At 41.9% G+C, this 19,357-nt stretch overlaps 1 protein-coding gene across 1 annotated transcript; it reads right to left on the minus strand.

The window, feature by feature from the left end:
• Positions 1-4,459: 4,459 nt before the first annotated feature.
• On the minus strand, positions 4,460-13,929 carry LOC149318234 (transcription cofactor HES-6-like). Its single transcript, XM_089509276.1, has 4 exons — positions 13,702-13,929; positions 11,930-12,016; positions 11,710-11,791; positions 4,460-9,226 (listed from the first exon to the last, which is right to left on the minus strand). Exons 1-4 carry the CDS (start codon positions 13,783-13,785, stop codon positions 8,781-8,783), a joined length of 699 nt encoding a protein of 232 aa, XP_089365402.1. The 5' UTR covers positions 13,786-13,929; the 3' UTR covers positions 4,460-8,780.
• Positions 13,930-19,357: the final 5,428 nt, after the last annotated feature.

Below are 19,357 nucleotides of genomic sequence, written 5' to 3' on the forward strand. Positions count from 1 at the left end.
TTAGCTGCTGCCAGTGAAAGTTGCCTTGTAAATAAGGTTGCTAGCCTGCAAAAACAAATATTTAAATTGCTAGCCTGTGAGATGTTCTGCCTCTCCTCTAGGAGTTTACTGCTTGGTTTAGAGCCTCAGCTTGTCTTAGTCCAGCCCCTGTCATTCTCCAGCAAACATTAAATGCAGTGGGCCCTTGGTATCTGCTGAGGTTTGGTTCCAGGACCCCCAGTGGATGCCAAAATCTGTGGATGCTCAAGTCCCATTGACTATATAGGCATAATAAAATGGTGTCCCTTATACAAAATGGCAAAATCAAGGTATGATTTTGGAATGTATATATTTTAAAAATATTTTCAATTTGTGGATGCTTCAATCCATGGATAAAAAAATTCATAGATATGGAGGGCTGACTGTACAAGGTTCTTCACCTTCTACTGCAACTGTTATACGAGGAGGGAGGAAAACTACTGTCAGTTTTCCCCTTTGTCACTATTAGTAGGTAACATTTGATCTTTCTTTTTAGTTATTAATAAAACAAACACAAATCTTCTGGGTCTCAGTGAAAAAACTGGAATGTTTTTCTTTCTCAAATGAGGCATTCAACAGTCCTGTGTAAGCAATAAAAGAAAGCAGGCATGGGCCATGCATGCCTGCAACATCTCGATGCATGCCAGCTCCACCCCTGCTCTTATATTGTACAGGAAGGCCTTAAGGGGGTTCTAATTACATTTGGCTGAGTATGCTTAGAATCCTCCCTGTAATCCATAAACCTCTACTATCAGATTTCACAATTGTGGGATGGCTGCCAAGTGAATTCTGGAAAGCCTCCCGAAATGTTCCCTTTGGGCCTTCTTGTTCAGTAGGGGAAGGATAGGGGCCGGAGCCTTTTCTCCACTGGCATCCTGTGAACTACATGCCCACATGTTTATTCTGAATGCCTGCAGAAGACTAGTGCATGCTCTTATACTCAAGTTTACACACATTAATAAGCGGAACATTGATACATATATAGTCAAAGTATACTCATCACCACCAAGGCTTGCCAGATTCTTTGGTGTGCTTAACTCAAACAGTCAAAGTTAATTTCTAGGCTAACCAGAAATCTGAAATTTGCTAAACACATCACCTAAGATGTGCTGATAACAAGAGGGTTGATTTGTTCTGTGTACAGGAGTCTGTGGCACCATGCAAGCTCATCCAGTAAATGCAGTGGTTGTGCCCCACACTGCTGGTCATGAATTCAGTGATGAGAAGAGATCCTATGTAGATACAGTACCAGAGTAAGCACATAAGGCTCTTCTACATGCAGTGAGATTAGAAGCCAATTAGAATCATCTTCCCTGACCTTATGAGGAAGAGCTCCACAAATGTGTGGGGCCCATTTGGATTATTGCTGAACCTGTGACTGTCCGGAGGGACGATCAGTGGGTAGCCAAGTGTGCAGAGTTGATTGTTGTGACCCTGCACCCCACTCCAGTGCACAATGTATGTCAGGGTGTTTGAACACAGCTTCAGAAAGTCTGAAAAGTGAGGGGGGTGTTTGGGTTTGCCTATGCCAGCTATAAAACAGGACATGAAGTTTGCTTCAGAAAAGGCACCTTGAACTGTGCAAAGTAAACCACTTGGATTGATTTTTGAGCTACAGATGACACTGCTTCCTTATATTCTAACTAATATCTTGTAGATATTGGGGGATGAGGTTGTGATTATTCACTAGATTGTAATCTATTTAATTTGTGATAAAGTTCAGAGAGTCTGTGGGACCATGATATTAGATAATATTCAGAGATATTAAGACACCACAAAAAGCAATTTGTAAACAAAATGTCTTCTAAAAATTTTGTGTGGGAGCTACTTAACCATGAAGAGATTTGGAAAATTATTGACATTTAATTTAGGTCTGTGTGACCGATTAGACTAAATGGAGCAAATTCACACTGTGTTGTACCATGTCTGAGTCAGATTAGGCTAGTTTCGAAGTTGAACCCCACAGTTTAAAGTGCTGCAGACCAATCTAGCATGCCGGCCATAAAAAACAAACAGGGTAAAACCAGACAGTGGATCTTCAACAGGACCTTATAAGGAAAACATCAAAAAGATGAGCTGTGAAGGGAGATTAGCTCTGCACATTGAGAGCTCTATCATGCAATCTTATAGAAGAATCTCAGCAGCATTTTCCAATCACATTGTTTACGATGGATTTTGTGATATCAGTGAAGTCATATAGTCAGTTATCTCTACATTTCTTAATTCATCTGCTGGATTTTTCTGTTAGTATCAGGTCATTTAAAGAGCTGTGGTGAAGACATTGCTGGTTGGTTGACATCTCAGCTTGGTTTCTCTGAATCTTAAGTAGCATGGTGTAACTGTTTGCCTCCCTTATTCATTATAGTAGTCTGTTTATTAGGTGAGAATTTGGATGCATTTTAGGTAATGAAAATTACTCTCCCTTCCAACTGCACCTAAATTGTTGTTACGTGCCTGATTGACTTCACCAATGTGACTCTCTGTGGGGGGAAAGGAATCTTTCTATTTCTGTCTGGGTCAATTTTGCTTTCATTTGATTGACCAATAAGCACATTTATCCTATGCACAATGTACTTATTATATGGAACATTTAATCCATGATGTCATGGAAAGAAAAAAATATATTTTTGCCAATTTCATTAATGATTGAGCAAGCAAATCACTATATTTAATTTTCATCATCTCATTAAACTTGCATAGCATTTAGTTTTAATTATTATCACTGTTACTCCTATTTTTGGTAAACAACACACATCTTCTCTCAGTTATAAACTACACAGGTTTATGCTAGAACATATGTGACTATATTTGAAGGCACCTAGAATCTGCCTCATACTGCATTCAATTATCTACTGTTAAAATCTGTAAGAATTTCAATGAAACATATTGTAAGTTAGATGACTTGAACCAATGCATTAATGGTCATGCCTAACAGGTGAAGGAAGAGGGTTTTGACTTATAGACCATTTGGTCACTACTAATTCTTGATCTCTATTCCCTCCTCCCACAAGAAATTAATTGGAAACTGTTTATTTAGGTATTAAGTGGACTCTCATTAACCGGTTCTTCTGTGATAGAATTATACTGCTCCTGCCCGCTGACATTCTCCTGTTAGGAATCAAAAGTAGAACCTTTTAAAAACAGGTCTAGGTTATTTACTAGAAACATCACAGGGTAATTTCCACCAGTTTCAAGCTAATGGTTCCACTGCATATCAAACAAATATCCTCCACATGAAGTGTGTTCTTCCTTTTACAATCTGGTATAATAACAGGCCCCAGCTAGTCTTGTTATTACTTTTAAACTGCAAAGCATAACGGGAATTTCAGTGTAATTGGTGGAGAGAAGGGGGGGGGGGAGTCAGCTGTCCTTTCAGTGTAACTGCTGGAAACCACATCCTCAGCCGCCACCCCAACGCCCACTTCTTCCTGCTTTTATCAAGGAAGTGTCAGATCTTACACCTTTGTAGCAAGGTACAGAAATGCAAATTTTTGTAAACTCAGTAACACCTAATCAGAGGATGTAAACTTTCTGTGAACCTAATTTGTGGATTTAAAGACCCTAACATTTCTCAAGTGCTTTTTGACACTTTACCGTCCATAGATCAGCCTATTTAAAATATATACTGTAAAAAAATAAAGATAGTCTACTACCTGACCTTTTCCAAAACAGAATGATTTTTGTTTGGCCTCCTATTTATAATTCTCTGGCATGTCAACAGAAGTAGACAGGAAGGTACATAATGTCATCCCAAAATTACTTACCTTAGAGTAATGTGCCCTGGAAAAGAACCTCTTCCACAAGCATTCTCATGTATTCCTCTGACATTTGGCCATTTTTAAAAATGTTGTTCTGATTTCAAGATTGTTTACTACTGCACCTTATTGTGTGCATGTGGCTTGTAGCTGATGTGTGGCTATTTCACAAAAATAAAATTGAATGGTGCAAAAGACAATTACATTCCAAAAAAGTGCCAGGCTCTCCTTCCTATTTATGATTGGGGAAAATGAATATGCATGAGGAAGACTGGTTGGATTCACACTTAGTTATGCTTAAAGTAAACTCACTGCAACTGATGAAGCATAATGATGTTCTTTAAGTACCACTGGATTCAACGGGTCTACTCTAAGCTTAAGGTTAGATCTTACCTTAGATAAAACAAGCTCTTTCACCTGCATCAGAGAGAACCTGGATAAACTGAGCATCTTACTTTTTTTATAAAGTATTAAGAAATGAGAAATTTTCACTAAAATCATAAGTGGCTATACATTTTTACTAAGTATTTAGAGTGCCTGTGGAAGCAACCAATGTCTCTGAAGAAACAGGTTAACTGTTATTCCGTTGTGGTGTTAAAAGCAACACTTTTTCCTGAACACCATTTTCTGGATGGAAATCTGCAGTCTTACATGAGCTTCACAATAATAATAACAATAACAACAACAACAATAATAATATGCTTTATTTATATACTGCTCTTCCGGGATGATCAAAGCGGTTCACAGAATCATTTAAAAATTTCACATCATAAAAGGCAAACATCACAATATATCAGTAAAAACCAATAAAAACCGAAATCTTACCTCCAATTAGTTAATATTTAATCCCACATATCCCCAAATTTCATATACTACAGTACACACATCCTTACTCCTCTTATCCCACCCATTCCTGTTTTCAGAGCAACACTACTGTAACTAAATTCCACAGCAGGTAACCCATCACATTGGATAGAAGAATTACCAACCAGGAAAATAGAACAATGAGACAAACGACTCATAGTGTTCATTTCCATCTTTGTCTAGGCCTTGTTTTCCTTCAGCAGTTGCATTATGGATACAAGTTGAATTGGTAAAACTTTTCCCAACATTTACAAAACATTTTACTGATTAACTGTGGAATGTAACTATGAAAGATATAGAATTTTATTTTCAAAGTAGCTTTGAACACTGCTCACCATGCCCCTGTGATGTTTAACACTTAATAACTGAAGGAAATAACTTTTCTGTAAAAGGTTTACTTACTGCAAAAGGCCTACTTAGAACTTGCAGTAATTGGTTGTTTATACAGTAAACTTGGTGGGGGTGGGCATCTTGAGCCCTCCATGTTGTTGGACTGCAATGATTCCTCACCATTGGCTATGTAGTCTAGGATTGGTAGGAGTTGCAGTCTAACAATATCTTGAAAACCACAACTTGTCCAGCCCTAGACATATTTTATTCTGAATGACATGAGAAAAGCTGGGTACAGTCCTTGACTCAAAGTGTCCTAGAGAGGAATCTAGAGAGCCAGAAGTGAAGGAATCAATGAGGATCCAGTGTACCTATCAGTTCTGTATAGCAGTGGACATCTAACAGAAGATATTTCTGTCTAAAACAGAAAAGAGGCAGATATTAGAACTGAGACTAATTCCTGTGCAGAACGTAACTAAAAAAGATAGGAACAAATTCGAAATTCTCAAGGCATCTAATTATGCACTATGTCCTCCCACAGGTGCATAAAATCCCACCTAATATCATGCACACATTACTTATGCTTACTAAGGTTTTTTGGCCACTTTACTCTAGAGACTTCATAATACACATCCACTCTGGCGCTACTCACATAATCTCCCTCCAACTCTGAGGTAACTGAATTCTTGTACCATGTCCCTTACCTTCTTTTTCAGTTGCTCTGATGGAGCCACACACTGCACGAGGGTACTGACCCACTTAGCTTTAAATTTACCTACATTGCATTAAGTGGCAGTTGCTTTTCAAGCAATTAGAGAGCAGTCTCATTTCTTCCCCCTGAGTTAGCAGGACCTCAACCTAGGACATTCTGCATGACAACCATGTGCTGTACCATTGAACTAAGGGCCCTCTTCAACATTAGCTACATCTCAATCTTGACTATTTATAGCAAGGGTGGGGAACAAATTATCTTCTTGGACCACAAATCTCATTTTTCTTCAACACCGGCAATGGGGGCTAGGACTAATGGGAGCTGCAATCCAACACATTGTCCCCTCCTGGTTTACAGGCTTACACACAACACTGTTTAGCTCCAGGAAATACTGGTCTGTGGGAGTATGGCAATGATTGTGCCTTGACTCCTAAGGCTAATTCAGTTGTATAGGTGAAAACCCTCATCATAATATATACTTCTTGGATTTACAAATCAGGGGAATTAAAGTCACTCCCCTCACTCACACACACTTATTGCTTACCTGGAAAATGCTGACAGCACACAACATGGATCAAGAGATTCTGGTTACATGCATGTAATTCAACAGTATGTGAACACCAACTTAAGACTAATCCAAATATGAGGCCAACCTATATTGCAATAAAAAGCTGTCCAAAATAACTGTAACATCTGAAACAGTTTCACTGTATAGATAAAACCCATTAGAATGATGTGCCTGACTGAATTACGTTCAGTATTCCACAGTTTGGAAGTTTACAAACTTACATTCATTCATAGTACAAGTACATCTCTATTGGAAGAATTAAATCAGAAAACATCTGCCAAAATTGAATCATATCTCACCATCTCCACCCACCAACTGAAGCAGAACATGTATGACTGAATACAATTTACAAAGGATTGGACATCAAATTGACCTTCAGTAACTTTGGGGAATTATGGTATTCACTGTGCATACAAAGGGATCTTGCAGCACCTTTGAGAGTAACTGAAGTTAGTCTCAAACCTTTGCATGCTGATTTTCCAGACTAACATGGCTATGTCCTTGAATTCTGTGCATACGAAGTTAAGGATAGGTTTCCCCAACTTCTGCTCTAGTGTGGAATGGCAGTAAAAGAAAAGATACCCACGCTACTAAAGCCCTTTGTTCTTCTTACTTACTCAAAACTGCTTTTAAGTACAGTACTCATGATCATGCTTAGTGTCTTAAAAGAAACTTCAGTAGGATTTACTCATTTTGAGTATGATTACAGGCTATTTCCCTCATTCCATACACTCTCTCAAAGGCCATTATGTATAGGGTGTTATTTCCACTTGAACTGTCCACAGTATTGCTTAGTTTACACATCAAAACACTCCCTCCCATCTGCTCTAAAACCAGAAAGATCTTTACAGGGGAAAATGGGAGGGAGGAAGACTGTAAGCCATTCCTTCTAGTTCAAAGGTAGGTGAGAATTTAGCAGGCAAAGAGAAACAACCCTGATGACAAGGCTATGAATTAAGACCATCCACATCAGATGGCTTTTAAAAGGAAGTTACAAAGCACACATCTACTAAAAAAACATTGTTTCCACTTTTATTATTCCACATGGTTAACAAAAAAGAAGATTACAAAGCTACCAACTATCTTACTTTTACCCCTCCTTTTGCCATGATGGAACACTTTCATGTAGTAAGTTTACAGAATTGGTCTATGTTATATATGTTACAATGACAGGTCTGTGGAAATATAACAGTACGCAACAGCTCATACATCTTCAAAAAAAAGAAGACAACTTATTCTGTGTGGAGGAAGACCAAGAACCTGAGCAGCTTGTAGATCTTTCAGTCTTTCTAATCCATATCATAATCAATTGCACATTTTCACTACTCTGTGTTCAAAAAGTATTCACATTGTTCAAAAGGCTTATTAATTTTAAGGCTGCATTCTGTTTACTTCTGTAAGTTGCATATGCTGACCCTATGCATGTTTCCTTGGAAGAAAGTCTTGCATAGGATCAGGGTGCACGACTGCAGGTAGGTCTTTGGAGTTTCTTTATGGCTTAGTAATGGCAAATGAAGTATCTTATATCTGAAAACTACAGATTTAATTACAGAGGAATTTAGTGTGCCAAAACCAAGCTTGGCCAGGAATCCTGAACAAATTAAACATTCCAACTCCCTGTACTTGAACTGGCAAGTTCAGTACAAGAATTAAGTGCTTAATTACCAATGTTTGCACTCAAAGATAGGTATTTGTTAATCATCAGCAGGAAACTGAATTTCTAGAGCAGAAGTATCACACCCCAAAATACATGCAATCATTGGTGAATTTAGTTGCTTTTATTGTTTTCTTTAAAAAGATTAAAATAAACATTTGACAAGCTAATATACATACCACAATAAATTCAAATGTGCTAGAAAATGTGCACAAGACATGTTTCTAAAAGGCACCCTGCCACCAATATTTTAAATGCTCACCTATTCCAGTCTGGCTTCTAGTTTTCTTTTCCTTCATTGAAGGAGAGATCCTAGACCACTAAACTCATCAAGAGACTAGCCTCATCAATCCCTTTTAGGGATTTCCCTTTTTTTAATGCTATCACTAAAACATTTGGAGTTTTAAGCACAAATGCTTAACATCCCTCTCACTGGATTAAACCACCAGGTTCTCAAATGCACAAAGTCCCCCCCCAAAAAAAAAACCCAAAGGTAGTGACATATCGGGCCACTTATAAGGGCCAAAACAAAAAGAGGAAACAGGTAAGTTGCAAAAACATTGTGGTGCATCAACAAAAGAACTCTACTTGCACACACTTCCGTCTCTTTTTAACCCCACATTCCTAAAATATTTTTTTAATAAAACTTACAAAACTCATCCCTCACACACACAAATGCAATAGTAACTCATTAACCTATTTAGCCTGTCAGGATTTGACAGTGGAATAGTGCCATCTATACAGTCCTGAAATACCGTAATTGTACGACACAAATGCACCATCTGAAATCCTCACCGTCTCTATTCCAGTGGCTAGAAGAACACAGTGCTCAAGTATTCTCCCTATTAGGTAGGTCTTCGTTGGTTCCTGTGCAGTTTATTACCAAGGCCTCCACACAGATTTGGACAGGCTGGAGGAAGGCACATTTGGTGTCCTAGACCTGTCCAGTCCATCCAAAGAGGTGTGGCTTTGTTCAGTCTCTGTGTCTTCCAGATCAGAGCAAACTTCTTCACTTGAGGAAGGTGAAGGAAGAGGTGAAGTAAGACTGGGCAGGTTTAAAGCTACAGGGGATGCCTCAGGTGTTTGGGGTTGCCCATCACTGCTTGGCCACTGGCTGATTGAGGAGTCCGACAAGACGTCTGCAATCAAGTCCTGGAAACTGCCTTCATTCAAGGGCATAGACTCCAGAAGGTGATTCAAGAGCTCTGCTGCAATGGTAGCATCAATCCCAGGGCAGCTGGAGACAAAAGTATGAACTTCATGCATGCACTGAATATACCCAGCTGCAAAGCGCTCGCTGGCCTCTCGCTGTAGCTTGTCATCATCTAAGACCAAGGGGCAAAAAAGGAAACAAACACATCCAAAAGTCACAAAACCATCCTCTTCTACCCTCTTCATCCATGGTGTACATGGCTCTATTCTCTTGTTCTTCAAGGCTGGCTCCATGCTAGAACGGTACAACCCACCCATTAGTTCCTTTCACACCAGACATTGAAAATGTTTCAAATCTGGGCCTACAATCTCTATGAAAACTATAATCAAAAATATGTCGGGAAAATAACTGCATCCTAAATGCTATTGTTAGATCCAGCTGGAGCAAAACCACTGAATCACCTACTGAATGGGAAGCCTACACTGACATACTGTAAATCCCACTGATTCAGTCAGTCCATGCTAGATGGAACCATAAGCTACATGGAACTCAGCATTGCATTTAGCCCCATATTTCCCAGGGAAAGCTTCTGTCTTAGTTCAGCAAGACAAGTCATTTCTGAAAAGAGAGTGTCAGTAGTATATAGAAATGCCTGCTTTGTATGAGTCCTCTCACACTACACAATGACCCAGTTATGATTCCATATTAATTGCCCTGTCAACATACAATGAAATCCTGGGATCTGCAGTTTAGGTAGAGAGACTTAGAATTCTCACTAGAGATCTTTAGTGTCTCTCCAAAGTACACTCCCCAGGATACACAGGATGCATCAACAGCCGTTCACAGGGAATCACAATTCTATAACTGTACTGTGTCAAATGGCCCTACGATAACTCAAGTGGCTTCACTGGTGCTTAGGGGGAGAGTAATATTTATGGAGTGTAATATGTGAACTGAGCTAGGCTCAAACAAACTTACGCACTTTCATGGCAAACTTAAATAATAGCTACAACAGGTGCAAACTGCTGAAAGCTGAGCTGCAACACCACAGGTTGCAGCTCTGGCACCCACTGTTGTAAAAACAATAATATCTATACTCTAAACAAAACTATGTTATCACTCCCGATTAGTTAGGAAGACCAGAACAGATGACAGGGATATATTTAGGCACAAGAGGGAGGCCATTTTCTACTCAAGGATTTGCTCAAACAAAAAGCAATGTGCATTTAAAATATTTTTAGTTTAAGCATAAAGGTTTGTTGGAAAAATAATACATTAAAAAAGGACAAGGAGAAATAATGATACTGCCCTCACAGGGGTAGTGGGGTGGGGAAGGGAACAATACCACTGCAAGGGAATATGACAACTACTGTATATTTTTTTCTTTCAACCCTCAGATAGTGAACAGAAGAAAGTGACTTCCCACCAAAGTGACTGAAACTATAAAACTGAAACACGTGACTGGTAAAAATGAACACAGATATGGCCTATTTCTGTGATCTTAAGACAGGATGCCTGTCTCCCTAACAAGTAGGAAGTGGTGTACTTCCTACTTATTAGTGATATGGCCTAAATCCGGTTATTATTCCTGACTAGAGTAGGCCGACTGAATCAATGGGGTTTATTCCCATGTTGCCACATTTAACCAATTGACAGACTGGGTTTACTCTGGTTGAGACCAACCAACTGGATGCTAAGCCTGTGTAAGTGTCTTCAAGTCACAGGTCCCAACCCGTGAATTTCACAGGACACTTGCCCCAAAATATTCAAGACAGATTGCTATGGTTTTCCTCTGAATATAACCTACAAAACTTAGACTCCTTTGTAGTCCCCCATCCAAGTACTAATCAGGCCTGACCCTGCTTACTTTTTGACATCAGAAGGGATCTGGTGCCTTCAAGGCCTACGCTACCTGTGAACGTTTCAACAAAAACAAACCAAAAAACCTTTCCCAATGTCTGTGGTTGCCCCATGTTGGCAGTCTATTTGCCTTTCGAATGATACCACCCACCCCAAATCTTAATAAGGAGATATCAACATTGATGGAATATCTGTTTTAAAGTAATCTAAATACTACAGAGAATCACTGTGGTGTTACGGTTTGGGTGTTGGACTACAACTTTGGAGATCAGGGTCTGATTCCCCGATTTAGCATAAAAACTTACTGGGTGACCTCGGGCAAGTCACACTCTCTCAGCCTCAGAGGCAAGCAATGGCAAACCCCCTCTGAAGAAACTTGAAAAGAAAACCCTATAATAGGTTTAGGGCTGCCATAAGTAAAAAATGACTTGGCGGCACACAACAATAACTGAATACTTCAAACCCACCATATCCCATATGACCTTGGAAGGTAAATAGGGTCAGCCCTGATTAGTACTTGGATGGGAGACCCCCCCTCCTCCATAAACACCTAGTGCTGTAGTCTATATTTCAGAGGAAGGAACTGGCAAAAACCACCTCTGAGGATACCTTGCTTAAGTAAACCCTATGAAATGTGTGGGGTCTCCATAAGTCAACAGGTGCCTTGAAGGCACATACACACATGGCCCCATCTTAACAGACCTGTGAGGATGAATGGCACCTGTGCATGTATGTACATGTACTTGTGTGTGTGTTTCTGTGTGTGCAAAGATGGTACGAAATGGGGTCCCTCACCGAGCGAACTGCTCTGGAGGATGCCTTGGACCCGCTTCACTGTCAGCTCCAGCACTTCGGCATTCTCCATCTTCGCCTGGAACTAAAGGAGGGAAAAGAGAGACAGGCAAAGCCCAAAGCAGAGCCATCCTTCACCTTGCCAGCCCCATAGATTCCCCCCATCCCTTTCCCTGCCACCCCCCCCCCCAAAAATAAAAACCTTTGCAGAGGGAGTTACTACCTCCGTGTCCGCTAAGATCAGCCGAAGTTCTTGGAGGCTCTCGTTGATGCGCGCCCGGCGCTTCTTCTCCACCAGTGGTTTCCTCGCCTAGAGAGGAAAATAATAATAACTATTATTACTACCATTACTATTACTATTATTATTATTTCCTGCTTTTCTTCCGAAAATTGGGACTCAAAGCAGCTGACAACTTAAGCACAATTAAGGCGGGGTGACTAGACCTCCTCCTTTTTCCAGGACATGTCCTCCATTTCAGCCTTCTGCCCAGGAGGAATTCCAAAATGTCCTGCAGTTTGAGCATGGCTAAGAAGCATGGATTTACACTGATATGAATGTTTTCAGCGCAGTGACCAGATGTCCTTCTTTTCCAGGACCTGTCCTTTTAGCCTTTATTTGGCAGTGTCCTATATTTTGCAGTGCCTTGTCCTTATCTGTAGTTACAATATCTGGTCACCCTGTTTTAGCTCTTACTGGGACATGTCCTCCATTTTTGCTTGAGTGTCCTACAATTTGCAATGCCTTGTCCTCCTTGGCAGTTAGGGCACCCTGGGGCAGGGTGACCCGATGTCTTCACCACCTTGGAGGACAAGGCACTGCAAAATGTAGGGACACTCAAGCAAAAATGGAGGACATGGCCAGCTAAAAGCCAGAAGTACTCATATCAATGTAAACTATGCTTCTTAGTCCTGCTGCAAATGGAGGACATTTTGGAATTGCTCCTGGATAGAAGGTTGAAATGTAGGATACGTCCTGGAAAAGCAGGACCTGTGGATACGTCCTGGCGAAGGAGGACTAGACACTGCAAAATGAAGGAATTTTGAGGAAAAATGTAGGACAAGACAAAAGTGTAGGACAAGACATGGCCAAATAAAAACTAGAGCCACTCATATCAATGTAAAGCCATGCTTTTTAGTTCTGCTCAAAATGGAGGACATTTTGCAATTCCTCCTGGAGAGATGGCTGAAATGTAGGTCGTGTCCTGGAAAAGGAGGACCCTCTGCTTATCATGGGCTAAAAACACTAATGTTAAGATACAATTCAGGCTCTAAATGGAAGGCATTTTGCCATTCCTCCCAGTCAGGAAGTTGAAATGTAGGACGTGCCCAAGAAAAAGGAGGACGTGTCTGGTCACCATGAGCTAAAAGTACCAACAATAAATCCATGCTCCAAACGGAAGACATGCTGCAATTCCTCTTGGAGAGGAGGCTGAAATGTAGGACATGTCCGGGGAAAAGGAGGGGAAACCTGGTCACCCTGAGGTCAATGTCAATTCGTTTTTCTTAGCCATGCTCTACATGGAGGACATCTTGCAATTCTTCATGGAGAGGAGGTTGAAATGTAGGGCATATCCTGGAAAAGGAAGACGTGTCTGGTCATCCTGACCTAAAAACACTAATATAAAGATAAATCCATGCTCCAAATGGAGGACATTTTGCAATTCCAGCTGGGGAGGAGAGTGAAATGTAGGACGTGTCTGGTCACTCTGAACTAAACAAAATGCAAATATGAATGTATGCTCCAAATGGGGGCCATTTTGGAGAGGAGGTTGAAATGTAGGACGTGTCCTGGAAAAGGAGGACATGTCTGGTCACCCCTGAGCCCAAAATACAAATATGAATGCGTGCTCCAAATGGAGGACATTCTGCCATTCCCCCTGGAGAGGAGGATGGAAATGTAGGGCGCTTCCGGGAAAAGGAGGACGTGCCTGGGGGGCGGACCGTGGGGAGAACAGCCCTCCCTCTCCTTAAAAAGCCCTCCCCAAACGCGCTCACCTTCCTGTCTCCCCGCGTCTCGTCTGAATCCTCGTCCTCCCGGCTGGGTCTGTTCTTGTGGCTGGGCCGAGAGGAGGGAGCCATGGCCGAAGGGTCTCTGTCTGCTGGAGGGGATCCGCAGGACAATGCAGGCAAGCGATCCAGGGGAGGAAGCCTAGACAAAACGGGGGCGGCCAAACCCAACGAAGCTCCTTCTCCTCCGCTCCGCCGCCCCCAAATCCCAAGGCCGCCCCACCCCAGCCCTATTTATACCCTCCGATTTGCATATCAATGAGCTGATTGGACGCGGCGCACCGAGAGGAAGCCTAGCGTTCGGAGGCCCAGCCAATGGGAGACCGGCGCTTTGTCTGGTCTGGCTGGAGCTGAATTGCTGTGGCTTCTTTTGCCCTGAAGGAGCTTAGAGCCAGCCTGGCCTAGTGGTTTCAGCGCTGGATTGAGACTCTTGGGGCCAGGGTTCGAATCCCGGCGCTGCCATAAAAAATACACTAGGTGACCTTGGGCAAGCCCCACACTCTCTCAGCCTCACAGGAAAGCAAACCCCCTCTTCTGGCAAAGAAAATCCTGTGATAAGCTTGCCATAAGAGCCAATATAGTGGGTTTGAGCATTGGACTATCACTCTGTAGACCAGGGTTGGAATTCTGGTTCAGCCATAGAAAGCCATTGGGTGACTTTGGGCAAGTCACGCTCTCTCAGCCTCAGAAAGCAAACCCCCTCTAAACAAATATTGCCAAGAATGGTTGACCAAGGGCATGGGCACCATGAAAGTGGGTTGAGTGCTGGACTATGGAGACCAAGGTTCAAATTCTCATTCAGCCATGGGAAACCCATTGGGTGACCTTGGGCAAGTCACACTTTCTCAGCCTCAGAAGAAAGCAAAAGTAAACTTAGCTATGGAAACCCACACTCTCTCAGCCTCAGTCGGAAGGCAAGGACAAACCCCTTCTGAACAAATCATGCCAAGAAAATTCTGTGATATGACCTTTTAAAGTAGGACGTGTTCAGAGGACTTGAAGGCGCAAAACAACAACAAATGATCAGAGGTAGAATCCAAAGATATAGCCATGTTAGTCTGTAGAATCAGTATGAAGAGAGATCTTGTAGCACCTTTTGAGTCTAAAGAAAGAAAGAAGTTGGCACTTGGCAGCATTAGCTTTTGTAGACTTAAGCCTACTTCCTCAGATGCATTTGGTGGAGTGCAAAGCCAGGGACAGACGTAAGACATACACACACACACACACACACACACACAGACCTAGGTCTATCCCTGGCTTTCCACTCCACCAAATGCACCTCAGGAGGTAGGCTTAAGTCTACGGAAGATATCACACGGGACGGGAGGCTCTCAATTTCGAAAGAGAAGATAGCGAGGTCAATTTGAAAATTCATGTAATTACGTGATTACTTATCATAGCTTAAATTCGCTGTAATGGCCTCCCCGAATGCAACCCAGATCCTGTGCAAAGTAAGCCATCACATTGGTGGGTTCTTAATTGCGAACTGGCACCCTTGTGCATGCTCAATGAGACTCCAGATGACTGGAGCATAGCATATTTAGGCGAGTGAGAGAGAGGAACCAAGGAACCCCACAATTTACAAAAGAGGTTGGGGGGGGGGGGGAGACAGGAAAAATGGTTGAAAGGACATGCGCTATTCACGTTAAAACAAGCATATATTCACTCTTGTCCAGTAAAAACGTGAATATAATGGTTACCCAATAGCTCCGGGTCCATGCCTTTTAATTAGCAGGAAGCAGCCCCCCCTCAGCAATGCTGAAGGACAAGCAGAAGCAAAATTGAAGCGGAATTGCAGTGTGGCTTCATGGGAAACCAGGGCCAAAGGAGACATGCACATCACACCAAACAACAGCGCACTGAGTGCAAAGTTGCCTAGGAATAGGGTTTGTGACTTTGCTAGTTCACCGAATTTACTTAAGTGTGGATTGACAGTGATTGCGTTTGGAGTGCGTTCGGACTGCCAGTGATTGCGTGTGGTAACCTTTTGCGCAATAACGTGAATACGCATGATTCCGTTCAGGATGCCACTGGGTTATACGTCCAATTTCAGTCATGTGATATCCTCCTATGAAAGCTCATGCTGCCAACTTCTTTCTTTCAGTTAGTCTCAAAAGTGCTACAAGATCTCTCTACAAATGATCAGGGGGTTGGACTTAAACCTTGCTCCAACCACTCTGCATTAGAACAGAACCGAGCTGGGATTCTGGGAGGTACAATCCAGAAAGTAGCTTTTCTAAGCTCTGAGGTGGAAAGGCAGCTGAAAACAGCTTTTATTGAACAGCAGTGAGTTGTGTTGTGGTAGCCTCCTATGGGCATGGCCAGAGAGCTTCCTTGCGGGATCACTCTGCCATTTCAAACTGCATGAGAGAGGTGACAGGTGCAGGTTTGTCCATCTCTGCGTCTCCATTCAAGAAAGGCAAAGCTTTCCCACAATCTCAGAAAAATAAGGCTGGTGCTGCCCTTTTCTTCAGCCACATACTGTTATTTCTTATCATATCTTTATTTGGAAATGCAATCATCAATGCAAACTAAAGTAGGTAACTACAGAGAGTCTAGAAACCATTTTTCTGCCCCAGAACCTTCCAGGGATCGCATGGACTGCTAAAAAAAGAGTATGTCAGGGGCCAGACCCCACTTTTAAATGTTAAAAAGTGCAATGAGCACCTTTCAAACAACATATTTTATGCCAAAATTATTGCATTTTAACTGCCATGGCTGCATCTTAAGGAATCCTGAGGTTTATAGTTTATGAAAAGGTAAATACCCCAAAGTCAAGGTGGCCTAGTGGTTTGAATGTTGGACTGACACTCTGGAGACCAGGGTTCAATTCCCTGCTCTGCCATGGAAACCCATTGGGTGACCCTCAGCCTCAGGGAAAGGCAATGGCAAAGCTCCTCTGAACAAATGCCAAGAAAAACCTATGATAGGTTCGCCTTAGGGTTGCCATAAGTCGGAAATGACTTGAAGGCACATACATCGTCACATCAAATATCCTAAAGCACTAGACCATGCCCGATTTTGGAAGCAAAGCGGGGTCACCCTCTTGGATGGGAGACTCCCAATGAACACCAGGTGCTGTAGGCTATATTTTAGAGGAAGGAACTGGCAAAACCACCTCTGAGGATTCCTTGGCTAAGAAAGCCCTATGAAATTCATGGAATCACCATAGGCTGGCAGGTGACTTGAAGGCACATACAACATATTTAGAACTCTCAGCCAGAGAGATCTAGTGCTTCACCAAACTATGAAACCCAGGATTCCACAGGATGCAGCCATGATATTTAAAGTGGAATCATGGTACTATAGTTGTGTACTGTGAAGGGTTTGTTTTTCTTCTCTCTCTCTCTCTCTCTCTGTGTAATGTATTTTTATTAAATATGTCCAAGTTGTATAAGAAAGGGGGGGGGGGGGAAAGAAAAATATTTGTACATCCTTTTATAAATATATAAAGTCACCGGTAATACCATATACTCAGTTTCCATTTTTGGAAATCTCTAGGCCATCTTCTTGATTCCTTCTTTGCTTCCTGCTGATGTTTACCTACCTATTCCTTCCTATCTAGCTTTCCCATTCCATCCTTCATGAAAGGGTTGTTATTCAAAAGGTATATTGCTTCTCCTGTAGGCTTCCAGAAATGGTGAGTACCTATATAGATTCCTATGGTGTAGTGGTTTGAGTGTTGCGAGTGTTGGACTATGACTCTGGAGAGCAGGGTTAGAATCTCCACTCAGTCATGAAAACCCCTGAGTGGCCTTGGGCAAGTCACACTCTCTCAGCCTCAGAATGGCAGTGGCAAACTCTCTCTGAAGAAACTTGCCAAGAAAACCCTGTGGTGGGTTCACCTTAGGCAAACAATACCACACACACCAGTACTTTGTTTACCAGTTGGTGAAGACAAAAACGTGTACAAGAGGAGAGGTATCTTAAAAACTAATGTCATTGTATATTGCTATATTCCAAAATAGAAAATTGGCATAGCCAAACGTTGGTTTATAATCTTAAAAGTCCTTGGAATGTATAATGTTTCCAGTGAAGAGCCCATTGAAACAGCTGAAACACTGCATTCACAGAGTCTATTAACATGGCCCTTGAATGCCTAACGGCAGCCTCTTCCTAGAGTTCACGCTCTCTCTACCATAGCAGTTAAAAAATTAAGTTGCTGCCCTTTGTGTGAAGCCCTCTTTCAGATTTTTAAGATGCCAAAACCAGCATTGTTTCCCCTCTTCCCTTGGGGAGAGAGAGTTGCATTTATTAGTTTTTATGAATACATTTCCATTTCCTCTGTTGAAATGTGCACTTTCCACTCTTTCATACGGAGACACGTTATTGTTTCTCAACAATGGCACACTTGTTATCATTAATGCCATGGGAAGTACAAAGTCGTTAGCTATATGAACAGTAAGAAAGACAATAAGCAAAGTGGTCATTTGGGCCACATTGGTGCACAGCAGTATCCTAGGAAGATCTGGTATTTTCCTATTTGCATATATCATTCTTACTTTGCTTGCAAATTTGCATATATAATCCTCCCCTGTCGGACAGCTGCAGTGATGTATGGTGTCCAGGATACCACATGCTCTAGAAAAGCATGTTCTAGTGCTCTGGGTGTCCAGCAGCACAAAAAGTCTAGCATTCACTTTTTTTTCCAAAAAAGTTACTGTATATATAGATTTTCTAAAATGATTATTGTAAGTAAACATTGTGGTCAGCAACCATTTTGGGGTGTTACCTCAGTGGGACAGGTGTCATAGATATGACTTACCAAGTGTTATTATTACTATCTCCATCCTATACTACAGTCAGCCCTCTGTATCCATGGACTTTTTATCCATGGATTCAAGCATCCAAAACTGAAAATATTTTTTTAAATGTATAAATTCACAAAAGCAGACCTTTATTTTGCCATTTTATTTAAGGAACACCATTTTAATGTGCCATCGTCTTTAATGGAACTTGAGTATCCATGAATTTTGGTATCCACAGGAAGGGGGCGGGGAGTCCTGGAACTAAAGCCCAGCAGATATCAAGGGCCCACTGTACTTGGCATTTTTGGTGGCAATGTTTTTTCCTAGTTATGGTAGCTTGCCTTCACAAACTGGGACCACTGACCAATAATGTTTAATGTTGTTGGCTTAATCCATAATGAATCCAGTGGTAAAGATTCTCTCCCCCCCCCCCCCCACTCACTAAGTTACTTTCTCCATAGAACTGGGGAGCACTTTCTTCTCTACCTTGCAGTCCCCACTCACAATGTACCCTTCAAACCTGCTCTTAAGGCTAGGAAATTCTCCAGAGCATGTTTTTGAATTGCACAGTGGGCTGCAAGGGAAGGATAGGGGATGGAGGGTAAAGGTCTGGGGCACTAATAGCCAGCTAGTTTGGACTTTTGGGCTGACAAATAGTGACAGTTTATTGTTGCTGTGTGCCTTCGAGTCATTTCCAACTTATGGCCATCCTAAGGCAAACCTGCCATGAGGTTTTCTTGGCAGGATTTGTTCAGAGGGATTTGCCATTGCCTTCCTCCGAGGGTCACTTGGTGGGTTTTCATGGCCAAGCCATGGCTGAGTGGGGATTCGAACCCTGGTCTTCCAGAGCCCTAGCCCAGCACTCAAACTACTATACCATGCTGGCTGTACTGCAA

This window comes from Sceloporus occidentalis, unplaced genomic scaffold (genome assembly GCF_023333645.1).
Source record: "Sceloporus occidentalis isolate IW3139 unplaced genomic scaffold, rSceOcc1.0.p SCAF_2, whole genome shotgun sequence".
In the NCBI taxonomy this organism is placed as follows: domain Eukaryota; kingdom Metazoa; phylum Chordata; class Lepidosauria; order Squamata; family Phrynosomatidae; genus Sceloporus; species Sceloporus occidentalis.